General features: G+C 61.9%; 1 protein-coding gene across 1 annotated transcript; it reads left to right on the top strand.

Moving 5' to 3' along the window:
* Window positions 1-860: 860 nt before the first annotated feature.
* On the top strand, window positions 861-16,851 carry RFLNA (refilin A). Its single transcript, XM_014858608.3, has 3 exons — window positions 861-1,363; window positions 13,473-13,582; window positions 15,460-16,851. The coding sequence occupies exons 1-3, from the start codon at window positions 1,157-1,159 to the stop codon at window positions 15,779-15,781; spliced, it is 639 nt and encodes a 212-aa protein (XP_014714094.3). The 5' UTR covers window positions 861-1,156; the 3' UTR covers window positions 15,782-16,851.
* Window positions 16,852-17,626: the final 775 nt, after the last annotated feature.

Below are 17,626 nucleotides of genomic sequence, written 5' to 3'. Positions count from 1 at the left end.
ATGAACTCACAGCGTTTGCTTCCTGGTGTGCTCAGTGCCCCGCCTGCCCCCCCATCAGACTGGGCACCCCAGGGTGGGCTGTCTTTCTCATGGCGGATTCTGAGGTCTAGCCCAGGGCTGGGGACACCGCGGGCGCTTGATCAATCTTGACCTTATGAACACGCTTTCAAGTGGTGCCCTCAGTTTAGGAGGTCTGAAGAGCAGACCCCTGGAAACCGAACCAGTGTACCCGTCCGCATTTTCTGAATGGAAGGCTGGATCCTCCTGGGGTGGTGTGGGGTGTCTGGGGGGTGGGGGGGGGGCACGGGGGGAGCTGGAAATGCAAGGACCCGCTTGTTAGCCATCGATCAGAAAGCAGCCCCATTTCCACGCAGCGCTGTCCACCCCACAGGCCCAAAGGGTGGCCTTGGGAAACCGGATAATGGGCAATGGAGACAAGTACCCAGGGGAGCGCGGGAGCTTCAGAACACGGCAAAGGGGCCGCGTTCCCGCGGAAAGAGAGGCGCGAAGGGCCCCTCCTGAAGCCCCCTGGGCATTTAAACATCTCGTCGCCGCCCCCATGGAAGTTACAGCTCTTCTGAAACAGACGAGTCTCAGGACTTTTTTCGTGGGACTTCGGTGAGATGGAGAAAATCTTAGTGGCCGAGTCAAACATTATGTTGCCCACTGCTGTTCCTCCGGGTGATCGGGGCCCCCACAAGTCACGCCTCCGGTGTTTATTCGGGGGGAGGGGCGCAGAGAAAACCCTCCTCCGCGCGCCGGCCTGGCCGGGTGTGCCGCCCCCCAGCGCGGGACCGGGGGTGGGCCGGGAGGAGGGGCTGGGAGGGGAGGAGGCGGCGCCTAGAAAAGGAGGCGCGGGCCGGGAAGGTGCGGAGCGGGCGGCGTGCGCTCGGGCTAGGCCGGCCGCGGGCGCGGAGCGCGGGGGCGGGAGCGCGGCGGCGGCGGAGGGCGAGGGCCCGGCGGGGCAGCCCGATCGCGCCGGCGGGGAGCCGGGGGCCGGGGCGCGGGGGGTGCCGGGCCTGCCGTGCCGCCTCTCGGCTCTGCCCGCAGGTCCCGGGCGCGCAGCCCTCGGCCCGCCGCCGCCAGCCCCGGGCCCCGGAGCGCGGTGGAGGAGCCCCGCGAGGAGCCGGGGGCCCGCGCCCCGCGCCCCCCAGACATGGTGGGCCACCTGCATCTGCAGGGCATGGAGGAGAGCCTCAAGGAGAAGAGCCGGGAGGGCCTGCTGGACAGCCCAGACTCCGGGTTGCCCCCCAGCCCCAGCCCCAGCCCGCCCTTCTACTCCCCGGCGCCTGGCATCCTCGACGCCCGCGCCGGGGGCTCCGGCGCCTCCTCGGAGCCCCCCGGACCCGGCGAGGCCAGAGCGGTAAGCGCGCGCCTTCGCGCATGCCGGGGACGGGCCCGCGGGGGGGAAGGGGCTGCGCGCGCCGCGCCCCCAGACGCGGTTCCCAGGAAGCCAGGACCGGGTCCCCCCTCTCCCTCACCCAAGAAGGCGGTCCGGTGACAGCCACACTCCCAGGTGGGGACCAGGGCGCGTGGGCAGAGTGGCCTGACCCCGGGACCTGCAGACCTCTCCCTGGCGGTGGACCTCTCCACGGAGCCATTCGTCTGACTGTCAGCAATGAAAGGGCAGGGGGTGAAGGACCGTGTCCGAAACTCCCCAGGAAGTTGGCTCGTACCTGGGTGGGCTTGGAACCCCGGCCGCAGCAGTGCAGATGTCCGACCAGACCCAGGGCCCTGGGCCGCTCCTGACCGGGTCCCTGTTTACTGTTCTCGGAGCTGCCAACGTGAAAGCCTTTTTTTTTTTTTTTTAAACTAAATCCAGACAGGAGCCCTTCCTTCCCGGGATGTTGAGGGATGTTGACGTGGTGCCTGGGGAGGGCTGGAACCCCAGGTCAGGAGGCCCCAGAGTTCTGTCTCTCAGCAGACTTGGAGGGGCCTCCAGGTGGCCTTGGGTGGGCACCCGGCTTGCCTGGGATGGGATGTCCCCGGCAGGCCTGAGCAAAGCAGGCGAGTCAGGCGCCTGCCCGACTTGAGGAAATAAGTTGAAATCGGGAGGTTGCTGGCAGTCCCAGAGGCAGTTCCCTGTTGTCGCCCGCTCTCTGCAGCGTCTTTATATCCTTTCTGCTGAGTGTATGTGCCAGCACGACTCCAGCCCGGCTCCGGTTTCCTGGGGCCCCGATGATGCCCGCCTGGTAGCTGGCAGGGCAGTGCATGCCTCCCCCCATTGAAAATCCTCCAGGCAGCGGGAAGGATGGTCCCCCTGCCCCAGGGCTAATGACATGAATTCCACTTGTGCCTTCCTTGCTCTGTAGTCCAGTGGGTCTCCAACCTGGCTGGGCTTTGGCATCTCTTGGGGGGTCTTTAAAAAGTACCCATGCCCGCCTCGCACCCCCAGACATTCTCATCCAGTCGCTATAGGCTGCAGCCTGGGCATCAGCATTTTTAAAACTTCCCCAGTCATTCTAATGTGCAGGTGGAGTTTGGGAACCACTATCTGTGACCAAAATCACGCCGTGAACTTGAACTTTTTGGTCTCTTTTTGGGGCTGGGGATGGGAGGGGCGTTGGGGACTTCCGGGGGTTGACAGAGGTGACCAAGGCTGTTTGGAGTGAAATCGATCCTGCTGTCTGTACGGGCCAGCTCTCCCGCCTGAGCGTCTCAGACCCGGCACAGTCCCAGGGAGGGTGTTCGGGCTGCTTGTGTGGGAATGGATCATGCCTCACCCGACGGGGCCCAGAGCAAAGGGCTGGGAGCCAGCCTTCTCTCTGGTCTTCGGATGACCCAGAATCCTCCTGAAGGAGGGTTTTCTGGCTGTTTTCTCGGCCAGCCAGGCCAGCCAGGGGCAGGCATGCGAACAGCGTGCCTGGCTTCCTTGTCTTGGCTGTTCTAGTTGATTTTATTTTTCCCTTCCTTGCTAACTAGATGCCAGGTATGGAGCTGTGCTCTCCCTGCTCTTTTCATTTGGCTCGAAGGCAAAACCTGGGCCAGTTCTGCGCAGGGTAATAATGTCTGGCGTTCAGACAGACCTCCCCGAGGCCGGGGACTGTCCCGACCTTTCCTGGCATCACCTCATTTGATTTTCCCCATATTCCCATGGAAGCCTGCGCTCTTGTTGCCCCCATTTCCAGAGGGGGAAGCTGAGGCACAGAGGTCAGCGACTTGCCCAAGGTCGCCAGCTGCTAGGTGGCCGTGCTGTGGACACTCCCTGGGGATCTGGCTGCAGGATCCCCACCCTTAACCTGATGCATCCCATGTTTCACTGTGTGCCTGGTTAACTACCTGTGAGGGGCTTCTTTTGTGGTTAAAAAACAAAATGCCTGTGAACCTATGGGGTTTTGAGATGCCGCTTTTAATAAAAAGAGAGAAAGTGGTTGCCACGGGCACCCTCTTCCCAGCCGTGGGGCCTGCTGCTGGTGCGCTGCCCACCGACCCGTTACTGCCGCAGGGGGGTGCCCCACCTGTGAACTCATAGGGAACATTGCCAGTCTCGTGTTTGACGACACCCTGCTCGCTGATGACGCATGAGCACACTTTCCAGGTGCAGAGATAGGCAAAAGCTCGGCTGCTGATCTCGCCCATCTCAGGGGAAAGGGACAGAAACCTGTCGTGTGTCCTGGAGCCGATGGTTTCCAGTACCCGAGGACAGGCTGGTGGCAGGCCAGGCCGGGTTTCCTCTGGTGACCCCTCAGCCATGGGTCTCAGACCATGTGGGTCTGAGATTCAGCCTGCTCTGCACGGGGTGTGGTATCTTTGCTCCGACACCCAGTTCCCAGCACTGCCTTTGGGGTCAAAGTCGGTGGCACATGTGCTGCATGCTGTCCCCAAACCCAGCCACTGAGGTGCTCGCAGCTGGTCACCCTGCTCATTATGCTGGATGCGCACGTTCCGTTTGCTCATGCTTCACTGCATCACGAAGGTCCCATTTTTCTCCCACTTTGTTTCAATAAGCTGGGCTTACCTTCAGGACCATGCCCCATTGAGGCTGGGTGTCTGGCTGGCTGAGAGAGTGCCCCCAAGATGTACGAGGCATTGGGACCAGGCCGGGTGTGAAGGAAGCCCCACCCCAGCTTGACCACTGGTCTTTGTTGCTCACTCTTAGAAGCAAAGAGAGTAATGTTCCTGGTGATTCCCAAACCCAGTGAAGACCCAGGCGTCAGCCCTTCGTCGCCCCTGCACTTGCTGAGCGCCTCCTGTGTGCCGTGCGCTGATCTGGACTGTGGGTGACACAGCAGTGAACATACCATTCAAGGCCCCGACCTCGTGGAACTGGCATTCTAGTGGGAGACGCAGAGTCACCAAGTGGAATAGGTGACACAACACCAGGTGGGCTAAGTGCCCTTGAGACAAAACGCTGGATGAGGGGAGAGCTACAGTTGACAGGGTGCTCAGGGAAGTGACATTTAATAGGGCCAGACAACACTGAGGGAGTGGACTTTATGGTTGTAGGGCTGAAGTATGTGCCAGTCCAAGAGAACGGCAAGTGCAAAGATCCTGAGGCGGGAACAAGACGGGCGTGTTCGGGGAGCGGCAAGCAGGCAGCAGAGTCAGACGGGCACTTGGGGGCCAAGCGGAGGCCAGAGAGTAAGATGCCCTGTGGTCTTTTAAAAAGGCACTTGTGACCATTTTATTTCTATTTTATAAAAGGCATCATGAGCTCCCACATCCCCCAAATTAGAAACCCAAATCAGACTGGACTGAGAGAGACGCTGGTGAGGAGCGGGACCTGTGTGGGGCTTGTCTTTGTGCGGTGCCCCCTGCTCTCCTGCAGGACGCGGGGACAGCCAAGGCCACCTGCTGGGCCAGGAGGGGTTTGCCTGTCGGCGGCGTTCATCCCTCACATATTTGGGGCAGGCTGGGCGAGGAATACAGCGTGAAGAAGACAGATGCCGTCTGTGCTGCCTGTGGGCTCCCGGGCCTGGCCTGTCACCGCCAGGTGGAGGGGACAGCCGAGGTCCTTCCTCCCTCCTCCTGGTCCTGCCTGTCCAAGCTATGGGGCTTGGGGGCATCGTGCGGAGGGGGATCATGCGTCCAGGAAGGGTGAGTGGGGGGTGCGCCAGACGCCCATCCCCCCGAGTCATGGGCAGTTTGGGGAACTAGCCCTGTTCCATCTCACTGGCCTCGGGGAGACCACAGGTGGCATTTGGGGTCTCAAGCCATGTTCTCTGGGTGCATGTTAGAGAGAACGGGGTAGGGGCGAGATGTGGACAGCTCACCTTCTGTGGCTGACGAAGGACTCAGTCCGCTGTGGAGTGGTTACAGGAGGTGGCGTCCGAGCTGGTGCCCCCTGAGACGTGGAGATGGGTTCTCCAGCAGCCGGCAGCCTGGGCTCCGTCGTACATCGCTCTGTCGCTCCTGTCACCCCCATCCGATCTCCCGGGGTCTATTTGTCCATTGAGTGTATTTCTGAGTGGCACACTTGAGGATTTCCCTAAGGACGAGGTGCTGGTCCCCAAAGCCGGGTTCTGAGGGAAGCCCGGTGACCAGGTCTGGGTGGGGGATGGGGAGCCAGTTATCTTTGCCCCATCCTTGAAAATTTCCCACGGCTTTCGGCTCTTTGAGGCCACCCATGGTCACAGCTGCCTCTTGGGATCTTGGCTGTCACCACCTCCCCCGTGGGACTCCTGGGTTTTCTCATTTCTCTGTTTCTGGTCTGTGATGGCAAAACCAAGGTTGAGGGAGGAGACGGAAGGGCATTAGGGACTTTGGGAGTTAGTGCCCGGGATTGGGAAGGATGGATGGACAAAAGGATGGATGGACAAAAGGATGGATGGATGGACAGAAGGATGGATGGATGGACAGATGGATGGATAGATGGACAGATGGATGAATGCATGGACAGAAGGATGGGTGGGTGGACAGATGGATGGATGGATGGACAAAAGGATGGATGGATGGACAAATGTATGGATGGATGGACAGAAGGATGGATGGATGGACAGATGGATGGATGGATGGACAGATGGATGGATAGATGGACAGAAGGATGGATGGATGGACAAATGGATGGATGGATGGATGGATGGATGGATGGACAAAAGGATGGATGGATGGACAAATGTATGGATGGATGGATGGATGGATGGATGGATGGATAGACAAAAGGATGGATGGATGGACAAATGTATGGATGGATGGACAGAAGGATGGATGAATGGACAGACTGAGGAGACAGGGGTCAGCCCCATGGCCCCCTTGCAGGCTCACAGGTGTGTCCTTGACCAGTGAAGGTGCCTGAGCGAGCTCTGGTGGAAGAGAGCCAGGTGGGTCAGTCCCGCTGGGAGGAGCCGTTTGTGGAAGGAAGGCCTCGAGGAGGGAGGGGAGCCAGAAAAACTGCACCTCCTCCAGCCCGGCTGCTTCAGCCTGACGGTCGGCCTCCAGCGGAAACGCGGCAGAGTCTCTGGCAGCCCCGCAGCTCCGTGCAAGGTTCGCCTGTGTGAGAAGCTCTCTGTAGGTTTTGTGTGAAAAGAAGACAAATAGGCCCTGGCCCAGCCAGCTGCTGGGGAGACGAGACGGACGGACGGGGGAGCCAGCGGGAGCTGCCTTCCTGGGAAAAATGCGCTAGGCGGGACTGCCAGCAACTCCCCTGGGGCGGGCGGGTCTGTCCTTTGTGCCCTTCGTTCTCCTGGCTGAGCGAGTGGAATGGTACACGGAGGCTGAGGGCTGAGATCAGGGGTTGGCAGGGCCACACTCCCTCCGACAGCTCTGGGGGGCATCCACCCCATGCGTCTGCCCTAGCCTGTGTGTGGCCGGCGATCCCTGGCGTGTAGATGCCTCACTCCATCTCTGCGTCCATCTACACCTAGCTTCTCCCCTCTGAGTGTGTCCCAGGTCCGAATTTCCATCTTCTTCTGAGGACACCCGCCATACTGAATCAAGCCCACCCTGATCGAGTCTGACCTCATCTTCACTTGATCCCGTCTGCAAAGACCCTGTGTCCAACCAGGGCCACCGTTTCCAAACAGGCCCCGGGTGAGGACGTGAACATATCTCTGTGGGCTCACAAACCAGCCCACTGCCATCCCGCTCCCTCGGCTCCATCGGCCACCCGTCTCGGGGAACAGGCCCGTCCTGGAGCCCGGCGTCCGTCTGGGATGCTGGCATCTGCTCAGGGTCCCTGCTCTGGGAACCCATTCGGGGTCTCCTGGGCTCCCTGAACGTGGCCCGTTCAGCTCCTCTGTTGCGCCATGCTGAGGGGCAGCGAGCCTTTAGGAGCCCCTCCTCTCGCCCCAGGATCTGCCACCTTTCACAAGGACGGCGAGAATTCCTGGGGCTTAAACGTCCCCTCCTGGGATCACTTTCCTCATGGGGAAGGTCGAGGTCAACGTTAGCCCAGCATGTGAGCTTTGGGTCTCAGATCCCAAATACACACTGAAGATAATCGAGTTTAATTCCAGTCGCAACACAAGCCATCACTGGCCGGTGAGGTCAGTGGCCTGGAGAAAGGCCATTTTGCCCCAACAAAGACTCCGTGTGGCCTCTCCCCCACGCCCGAGCAGGGTCTCCCTGTGGTCTTGCTCGCTTAGGAGCAGCACTGGGGGCTCCGGGCCCCTCCTCCTGCCACTCGCCCTCCATCGATGGGTCTCAGTGCTCCCTGACTCAGTGGCAGGATCGCCGTTCTGTGGGCCACGTGTGGCTCTGGCCACGTCCCACCCCATGGCGGTTGTGGGCTGCCGTGCGTCACCCAGGTTGGGCACAAACACTGCTGTGCTGTCCATCCGTGTCCTCGGCAGTCGGGCCAGGCCGTCACCGCGTGGCACTGAGCTCTCACGGCAGAGCCCTTATCTTTCCGTGCCGTCCTGTGCGCTGTGCCCTGTACGGCAGCCAGGAACGGGCGCTCCAAAGAACCGTGTGTATTTTTACTTCCAGCCACCGAGTATTTATCCTCGCCCCGGCCGCTCCCAGGAGGGCACATGAATCACTGGGCGAGGCGGGCAGGGCCTGGCGGGCAGAGGGCAGCCCGCGGCCAGTTGTCCTCTGGGTCCTGCTCTCTCTGGGGCCACCCCTGGTCCCCACACACACGCCCACCCCCCACCTGCCCAAGAGATCAGGGAGCTGGCCCCGGCCCCAGGCTAGAACAGGGCTCTCCCCAGCCCCCAGAAGGAGTGGGGGCTAGAGGCTGGACCAGCCTGGCTGTCCTGGGTGGGGAGCATGGCACTGGGAGACTGGGGGTCCAGCCTTCAGTTCTCAGCTCATCTGCACCCAGGACTCGCTTGCCCCTGCATCCCAGAGCCACAAGAGGACCCCAGCCCCCCAGGACCCTGGCCAGCCTGTGCCTCAGGCCTCCCTGACGAGCCTGTAGCCCCGCCGTGTGAGCCTCACAAATGGCACAACCTCATTTTCAGATGAGCAAACTGAGGCAGAGTGAGCAGGCGGCTGAGGGTCTTTCAGTGGGTTGTCCTTAGGCTAGGACAAGAACCGGGCCTTTGGGGAAATGGGCTGGGCTGTGGCCACCCTCGGGGTGGGGTGGGGGGGTGGGCCTGCCTGGGGGCTTTGTTCGCTCCTGGTGGGCCCGTGAGCAGTCCAGCAGGTGCAGCGGCAGCGGGTGCCCGGGTGTGCGAGCTGCCCCGCCCGCCAGCGCCCCTCCCCAGCCCCCACCCTGCAGGCTCCCATCGGAATGCAGCTGGCTGAGGAGGAGCCTCCGTGTGGCTGCAAGGCTGTCCTCTGGCATGGCTGCTTGGCTGTGACAGGCGCTTTCCTTGCCCGCTCTCCAGGCTGGCCGCGTTCCCTGGGGCCGGCACTGCCATTTTGATGTTCAAACAGCCCTGCGGCCAGAAAGACTCTGCTCTGAGCTTCCGGCTGCTGGTGGCTGCGGGGAGGCCAAGGGCTGCGCGGCTGCCACCGTCGTCCCTTCTTGTCTGTTCCTGGAGCCCTGCGGGGGCGGCCTTGGCACACCTTCTGGAGCTGTCTCGCCACCCAGGCCGGGTGGATGCCAGCCGGCATCTGCGTCTCACCAGCTTCTCGTATCTCTTGTGCGATGCTTCCAGCTCGGGCGGAGTTTAGATATTTTCCACTGGGGCCCTTTGGGAACCGGTGCCCGGAGCTCTGGCTCCCCAGCCCAGCCTGTGAAGTGAGCCTTGTCTCTCTGCTGGCAGCCAGTCAGGGAGCGAGATCCGGCCGGAATGGGGCTGCTCCCACGTCGGGGCGAAGGGCCACTCAGGCAGCCTGTTGGGTTTGGCGGTTTCTGTATCCGGGGTGGACCCAGGAGGGAGTGATGCTCAGCTCAGTCATAGCACCGAAGGCTTTGCCTCTCGGAGAAGTGCTCCTGCTCGTGAGCTCGGGCATTATTCTTTCTCGGGAAGGAGGGAGTGGCTCAAACCAGCGGCAGGCTGCCCCTCTCTCCCTCCAGCCCTTCCGCCCGTCTGGACAGGAGCGAGGCCTCCAGAAACTTAGTGCTCATGCTCACATCCCCTCACATGCCCGCATCATTCTCTCTCCTCGTCAGTGGCCACATGTTACCTCCTCTTGAATAAGAAGCGCCCTGGGGTGCACTGGCCCAGTGGCATAGGGGTTAAGTTCCAAAAGGGGTTAAGTGTTCCACTTTGGCGGCCCCGGGGTTGGCAGGTTCGGATCCCAGGCGTGGACCTACACACTGATTATCAGTCATGCTGTGGCAGTGTCCCACATAGAAAACAGAGGAAGATTGGCACAGATGTTAGCTCAGAGCCAATCTTCCTCACCAAAAAAAAGGGGGGGGGGGAGAAGAGACATGGGAGGCACGGCCTCATCCACCCACACAGGGTCTGGCACACAGTAGGTGCTCAGGTGTCCAGCACACAGTGGCTGCTCAGCAAACACCTGCACATGTTGGGGAACATGTCAAGTTTCAGATAGTGTGTTTTGGGGAGAGAGTTTTGCTTCTATAAACGTCAAGTCATGGAGTTTGGCAGCTAGGGTCAGCGTTGCCTTAACTAGGTGAGCCACGGAAGGTGCTGGAAGTGTCTGAATCTTGTCACTGTTGTTTTTTTTAAATTCAGTCTCCTGAAACAATGTGTGCTTGCTTCCAGAAGGCGGGAGCAGTGTTGCTTCAAGGTTGAAAATGGGCTGGATTGTAATTCTCTGCAGGATGGACCACCCCAGACCTCCGTGCAAAGGAGGACTCGTAACACAGGCCAGCTTTTATCTGGCACTGGCTCTGCCGGGCACCGTCCTGCACACTCACACGCTTCAACCCACACAGGCCTCGCTGCAGCCCGTGATGGGGGGCTCCTGTCGCCCCACTTCAGAGACCAGGAGGCCGTGGCCCAGAGAGGGGGGCCGTTTGCTGTGGGTCACGTGGCATGTTGGCTTCCTGCAGCTGCTGTGACAGATGACCACACACGCAGTGGCTTAAAGCAACACAGATTGATTATCCTACAATTGCGAAGGTCAGACGTGCAAACTGGGTCCTGAGGGCTGAGGTCACGGCTGTGGGCGTGGCTGTGCTCCTCCCTGCCCGCTCCAGGGAGAGCCCTCGCCGGTCCTGCTTTCTGGAGGCTGCCCCTGCTCCTTGGCTCATGGCCCCTTCTCTGTCCCCAAGGCAGCAGCCTGGTGTCTACACTCTCCCTGCCTCTGACCTGCCGCCTCGCTCTTGGACCCTTGTGACGACATCCCGGTAATCCAGGATGAGCTCCCATCTCAGGACCCCTAACCACACCCGCAAGGCCCTTCCACCATGTCAGGTCCCATCTCAGCTCTAGGGATCAGCGTGTGCACGTCTTTGGGGCCACTGTTCCCCCTGCCACACCCAGGAAGCGGGCAGCAGGTGCCCCTTTGAGGACCACACGCTCCATATAAACACAGGGAGGGACGGGGCCACCTGAGGACAGGTGCTAGGGGCTTTGGAGGACCTCTTTCGTCCCCAGGCTTTGTGTCCCTTCTCCCTGTGGTCCTTGGCCCTTGTTCTGGGGACACCGTGACCGGCCAGGGAGAGGGCTGCTGGTGACCGTGTCCACAGGCTGATCCCAGCCTTAGAGATGGCCGTGGGCCTGGCCCTGGGACTTACAGGTCGGTGGGGGCTGCTTTGCACCTGTGAGATCTCTCCTCTGGGCAGTGCAAGGGCTCCGAGAGGCCAGGCCCGGGGGTTAGAGGTCATCAGGTCCTGAACCTCAGGGAGCTCATGGGCTGGGGGTGACGAATACAAGAGGTCACAGCCGTGGAGGCCAGCAGATGGGAGCTGCAGGGGCCCCGTGGAGGATGGCGGGAGACAGGGAGCCGATGCTTGCGGTCAGTCCCACTGGATCCAGTGAGAAGGAGCCAGAAGGCTGTTCCTGGTCAGGGAGGCACAGAGGCAGCCCGGGCACGGCAGAAAGAGGTGACAGATACGTGGGCAGAGGCTTGGGTGGGAAGTGCCCTGCGCCGTGCGTGAGGGACAGCCTGCTCTGAGCGGGCAGTGACAGGCCAGTCCCGGGGCTGTGGCGCCGACCCCGTGGACGTGAGAATATCGTGGGGGAGGGCCCGGACCCTGGAACCGGACCTCCAGGGTTGAGCCCCGGCTCTGCCTCTCCCCGGCTGTGGGGCCTCGCGTGGGATGATTGCTCTCCCAGCAGAGGCGAGTCCTCCGGGTGATGCTGCGGGACAAACAGCCCACTCGCGGTGGCCTCCTTCTGCTGTCACTACCTGTTCGTCACGGGTTGACCAACACACGACGTGGAGGTCCCCTGGGGTCTGAGGCTGGCGAACTGGCCGGCGTCTTCAATGATGCAGAAGGAAGAGGGGGCTCTGGAGGGCCTGCCCTGGCAGTGACATCCTCGGCCAGGGGTGACAGGTGGCACAGGCAGAACTCACCGGCGCCCCCCAGGGGCCAGGAGCTGTGGCCCCAGCACGTGGGTGGAAGGCCGAGCCTGCGACTGGCCCATGCTGGGGGCTGGTTTGCAGACAGGGGAGGATTGGGGAGGACCCCCGCTGGAGTCCGGCCTGTGGCCGGGGCATGACGTTTCTGAGCAAAGGAGCCCATCACTTAGAGGATGAGGCCGATGCAGAGCCGAGTCTGCTGAGAGCCCTAGAAGGTCTTAGAGGGAGCGGCTCCTGGTGCTCTGGGGCCTCAGATTTTTGCTGCCAAATGCCCTCTTTTCTGGGCTCTCTCATGGGCTTAGTGTCACTGCAGGGCGCTCGAGTGACAGATGAGCTTTTCAGGGGACAATGGCGGAGCGATGAAGAGGCCCGCAGGGCTGGGGCCGGGCTGGAGAGCATCCAGGGGAGTCATGGGGGGCAGCGAAGATCAGAGTGTGGACGCTTCCGCACGGTGGCTGGGGGCTGGGCCACAGGAGCTGGGGTCTGTATTTGTGGAATCGGTTTGGGGCCGGCAGGCAGTGGGCTGGGCTGGGGGTTACACTGCACAGTGGGCTGGGCCCTCAGCCCACTCTCTGAGGGGAGAATGGGGGCCCGTGGTCCCTGACTGTCTTCGCTGCCACATCTTGTGGAACTTTGGGGACAGACTTTAAGGCAGACTAGAGAAAGAACTTCCCAGCAGGTGAGCTGTGGGACGGACTTGGGAGGGGGAACAGGTGGCACTTTCTTTGCATTTATCTGAAGGGGCTCTTTTCTGAGGAAGCTATCAATGGCTTCTTTTATCATAGTATTCTCTTTTCCCACCTTGCCAAGATTCTCCCGGTTGCAAGTGAGAGAAAGGGGGCTCAAGTTGTTTTGAGCTACAATATGGATTTGCCGGTGCTCACATCTGAATATTGGCTTCAGGCATGGCTTGATCCAGGCATTCAAACCATGTTGGCAAGACTTGATCTTCCACCATCTTTGATGTCTGCTCTCCTCTGTGTTACGTCATTTCCGGATGGGTTTTCCTCAAGTGGTGGCAAGTTGTGCCCCCTGCCAACCATCCCCACATGCTTAGCCACCTCAGGGTGGCCTTCCTCATAACTCCTACAGAAGACCTGGGCAGGACTCTCATTGGCCCAGCTTGGGTCCCAGGCCCATGCCTATACCGACTGTTGTCCGCGGGGAGATGCAATGTGGTGTCCAGAAGAGGTGGTTGCTGGGTAGGCAAAGCCCGGTGCCCACAGCCTCTGCCCCTTGGGGGCGGCCCCCAGCCTTGGGCTGCCCCGAGAAGGCCCAGGAACCTTTCTTAGGGCGAGCATGGTTTCCAGCCCTAGCTGAGCCCTGACCTCCTGCGTCACTGAGGGGGGAAGCTGGTGAGGCCTTGGACCCGTGCTCCCCGAGAGGGGTCCCAGGTCTGCAGGGCTCCCAGCCTGGCTCCGGGAGCTTGGTGTGGGCTGGGGGTTGTAGTAAGAGACCATTACCATGTCCCCTTATTGAGATGCCTGGGGACTGGGGCGGCAGGCTGGTGGATGGGGAGCCATGGGCCAGGTGGGTGGCCCGCAGAGGGACGCTGGGGTGGGCTTCCTGATAGACCCCACGAAGCAGGCGTCCAGACCTGGCCAGGGCTGGAAGGGGGTGGGCCGTCCTCTTGCGCCCAGTGAGAAACTGAGGCCATGGTGCCAAAGGGCTGCGTAACCCTGTGTCTGTGTCTCTACTGGCAGCCCCCACCCCTCCCCCCGAAGCCACCAGCGCTCGAGATGCGGCCCCGGATGCTGCCCGTGTTCTTTGGGGAGAGCATTGAGGTGAACCCTGAACCCACACACGAGATCCGGTGAGTGGGGCCGCTGGGCTGGGGGGTGCTGGTCCTGACCCCCTGCAGGGTGCCCCTGCCGGCTGGGGGCTCAGCGGGCTCCTCTCCCTCCAGGAAGCCCCTCTGGGTGCTGGCCCCTGAGGAGGCCTGGCTGTGACTTAGCCAGAGATGAACGGGTGCTACGAGACTCCAATCCCAGGGGGCTTCCCTGTCCCCCTGGCCCTAGTTCCCCTCCGACCTTCCACCCCAACCCACCTGATTTTTACTTTCAATCCCGCCTCCCGGGAAGTTTGGGAGGTGATCACGTGACCACCCACACAGCTCATGCAGCTGCCGGCTCTTTAGACCACAGCACCTTGGGACCCCTTTCCACCCCGTGTTTCCTGAGTGTCAGGTGAACACGGAGTTGCTCCGTGCGCCACGTGACTGTCATGTGGCTCCTTTGTCCCCGAGGAGTGGTGGAACTGCATGTGTGTTAGGGGCCCTCCCACGCATGGGACATCTCAGGTGGCATCTGGATGGCTTAGTTAGGTGCCCCACCGGGAGCTCTCCTCCATCACCGCGCCCTCCTCTGAGGGCCTCTGGGGCCAGGCTTCCAGAAGGTGGAGGCCAGGCTCCGTGGGTCCTGCCCATATCTCCACGGGGCTCTGGAGATGGCGTTGTCCACGTCAACCTGGGCCAGCAGGGGTGCGACCCACAGCCTCCTGCCCCTCCAGCTGGGGACACGGTCCCAGGGGACAGACGGGTACTTCAAAGTTTTTTCTTCCCAAACAGCTTTCCCTTTTAGTTTTAAAATGAGAACAAATATTAGATTACTGGGGGCGCAGTGAGGCTGGACCGGAGCTGCCGTGACTCTCGGGCCTCAAGGCCCTTCACAGACCGCTCATCCGGGGGGCTGCGTGGGAAAGAGGCAGCTTGTGTCCCACCCTCCCCGAGCTTCCGCCTCTAGGGTGATTTTCCGAGGTGCTGGCAGCAGGGCCGGGGACCTGAGCAGCTGCTCTCGCCAGGGGCTCGCTCATCTCAGCCCCTGAGGCTACTGTTCAGGACACTTGTTTGACATAATTTCAAACTTACAGAAAAGCTGCAGGAAGAGGACAGGGCGCCCGTGTGTCCCGGGCCAACAGCCCCACGGGGTGCACGGTTTGCCTTATTGCTTGAACCTCGCCTGCTCTCTCTTCCTACGCGGAGGAAATGTCTTCTGACCCATTTGAGAGGAGATTGGCGACCTCCTGACCTTTACCCTTCAATCCTCCAGTGTCCTTCCTAAGGGCAGGGCCGTCCTCCCACCTGATGACCGGACGGTTGTTAAAATAGGACAGCCGGCTCGGACACACGGCCTGCCTCTGATCCACACCGCAGGGTCCAGTTTCGTCTGTTGTCCCAACAATGCCCTTTCAAGCTGTCTTTTTCAGGATCCAACCAAGGTCTCGTGTTGCATTTAGCTGTCACTGTCTCTTTAGTGTCCTCGAAGCTGGCACCGTCCCCCAGCTCTTCTGGGACCTTTTGTTTTTCTTTACCTTGTTTTTTCTTTTGCTGGGAAAGATTCGCCCTGAGCTAACATCTGGTGCCAATCTTCCTCTATTTTCTCCCCGCAGCCCCAGCGCAAGCTTGTATATCCTGGTTCTAAGTGTTTCTAATTCTTCCAGGTCGGACGTGGCCACAGGGTGGCTGCTGACAGACAGGGGTGTGGGTCCCCGCCCAGGAACCGAACCCGGGCACCCAACTTTAACCTCTCGGCCCTCAGGGCTGGGTCCTCTTCTTTGACCTTTTGACCTTTTGGAAGAGCCCAGGCCGGTGTGTTTAAGAGTTCTGCGAGGGGCCCTTCCCAGGGTCCTCCAGAGCGCGCGGGCGGGGACCACACGCCCCATCCTGGCCTCACCGCCTCCTCTCCTCCCCAGCTGCAACTCTGAGGTCAAGTACGCCTCGGAGAAGCACTTCCGGGACAAGGTCTTCTACGCGCCGGTGCCCACGGTCACGGCCTACAGCGAGACCATCGTGGCGGCGCCCAACTGCACGTGGCGCAGCTACCGCAGCCAGCTGACCCTGGAGCCGCGGCCGCGCGCACTGCGCTTCCGCAGCACCACCATCATCTTTCCGAAGCGCGCGCGCAGCTCCTTCCGCACCACCCTGCGCTGCCGCCCGGGCGCCCGCCGCTTCGCCGCCAGCGTGCAGCTGCAGCCCTGCCCGCCCGCGCCCGCGCCCGCGCCCGCGCCGCGCTAGGCCCCGACGGGGCCCCTGCCGCCCCCGCCTCGCCCCCGGCCGCGCGGCGGACCCGGCCCGCGGACCTGTGTTAGCAGCAGCCAAACGGCGAGGCCGCGGGGTGGCCTCGGAGCGCGCAGGGCCGGGCCGGGCCGGGCGTTAGCGGGTGGCCCCCCGACGGTCCGCGAGAGGAGGGGTGCGTCCAGCCCCCGGAAGCGGAGCACGGCCCAGCCCCGGAGGGATGGCTGGAGGACCTGCAGCGGCTCCTCCGCACCCCGCACCCGTCTGTCCAGGGCTGGTGGCCTGGCTCCCAGGCCGTGCGTGAGGGCAGAGGGTGCCCCCCAGACACCCAGCGCTCCCCAAAAGGGCTGTGGGCAGAGGGGCCTTGCGAGGGTGCGCGGCCGGCGCGGGAGGCCCAGCCTGGAGCCGTGATGGAGCCGCCTCTGGGGACATGCGGGCAGCCGGACAAGGGCGGGTGCTGGTGGGGGCGGGGTGGTTACCGGGCGCAGCCTGGAGAAGACCTCGGCTTGGCCGTGCCCGTGTCCTGCGGCCCCGTGTGGGACACCCAGGGCGTAGCCGTTGAGTCGAGGCCTTCAGCTCCACAGCCGGAGCCTCGCCCGCCGAGGGGAGCGTTTCTGCCGCTGCCGGAGCTCCCGGCCCCGTTACTACACGGATGATGGCTCACCGTGACAGGTGCTGCGGGGCGCACCTCCCATGAGTGACGTCAGGGGAGGAAGACGGGAGAGACCCGTGCTCCCTGGGACGAGCCAGCGCGTGCCGGGTCGCAGCTGGGGTCGCATTCTGGGGACGAAGGCCCCAGAAGCCCCGATGTGGCCGCGGAGATGCCCCTCAGACCAGAATGGACCCAGCGGGTGGGGGCTGTCCTGCCACTCCCCTGGCCACCCCCGACAGGGGCGAAGGCCGGGGCTTTAGCTCCCTTGGGGTGAGGGGGCGACTCTCATGTTCGGAGAGGCCCGTTGTATTTTATGTGTCTACACCCGTGGGGCCCGTTCTCTCCAGAGATGCTTTCTCATTAACAAAGAAGTAACTTAAGAACCGATTGATGATCTTAATAAAATGTGCAAACCCTCCTCTGTGTTTCTGAGACCGTGGGCCCTGGGGCGGGGGTAGGAACGGTTTTCTCAGGCCCAGGTCCCGCCCCGCTGCTCACAGGGGCAGGGGGGTGTGCTGCAGGCCCAGAGCCCTGGGCCACCCCCCACCATGGCCTCAGTGTGCACAGTGCCACCCGGGAGCCGATTAATAAATGCAGAGGCCCAGGCCCCACCCTGGGACTTGGGTCTGGGGTAATACCAAGGAGGGTCCCGGGAATCCAAAATTGGGGAGACACAGAGCAGCCAGGGGACAGTGTCCTCCATGAGTTGGGGACAGACGGGAGTCTTTGACACAGAGGCTTTGTGCAGGGGACAGATTCTCACTTTGCGGGCATGGGTGCCAGGAGTGCGATGGCAGGGCCAGCGTGGCCTCCTGAGGCCCAAACCCTAGCCTGCAGTGTGTAAAATGACAGTAACGATACGGCCTTCCCAGCTCACGCCTGCGGCTCTCACTATGTTCCAGGTGCATATTAAACGCTTCGTGTGGTCCCCTCCTTTCATCCTTACCTGTGGAGACAGGTGCTACTGTGTCTCCATTTTAGAGGAGTAAGTGAGGCGCAGAGAGGTTAAGTGACTTGCCCAAGGTCACACAGCTGGTGGGGAGGGGGGGAGCAAGGCCAGGAGCTGAGCCAGGAGCCTTGCCCTCTGACCCACTTGGCCACCGGCCATGATGGAGGATGGTCTCTAACAGGATGGGGGCCAGGGGTGAGAGCCAGGAGGGGTGGTGGGGCCAAGGACAGGTCTATCTCACTGT

The sequence above is a fragment of the Equus asinus genome, chromosome 8 (genome assembly GCF_041296235.1).
Source record: "Equus asinus isolate D_3611 breed Donkey chromosome 8, EquAss-T2T_v2, whole genome shotgun sequence".
Taxonomy (NCBI): Eukaryota; Metazoa; Chordata; class Mammalia; order Perissodactyla; family Equidae; genus Equus; species Equus asinus.
This window is presented reverse-complemented; position numbering and strand designations above follow the sequence as displayed.

Bases quoted from the DNA above. Each gene is read 5' to 3' on its own strand.
- RFLNA (XM_014858608.3), top strand. From the start codon at position 1,157: ATGGTGGGCCACCTGCATCTGCAGGGCATGGAGGAGAGCCTCAAGGAG. The intron at 1,364-13,472 runs GTAAGCGCGCGC...CTCTACTGGCAG, and splicing joins GACCCGGCGAGGCCAGAGCG to CCCCCACCCCTCCCCCCGAA. The intron at 13,583-15,459 runs GTGAGTGGGGCC...TCTCCTCCCCAG, and splicing joins GAACCCACACACGAGATCCG to CTGCAACTCTGAGGTCAAGT.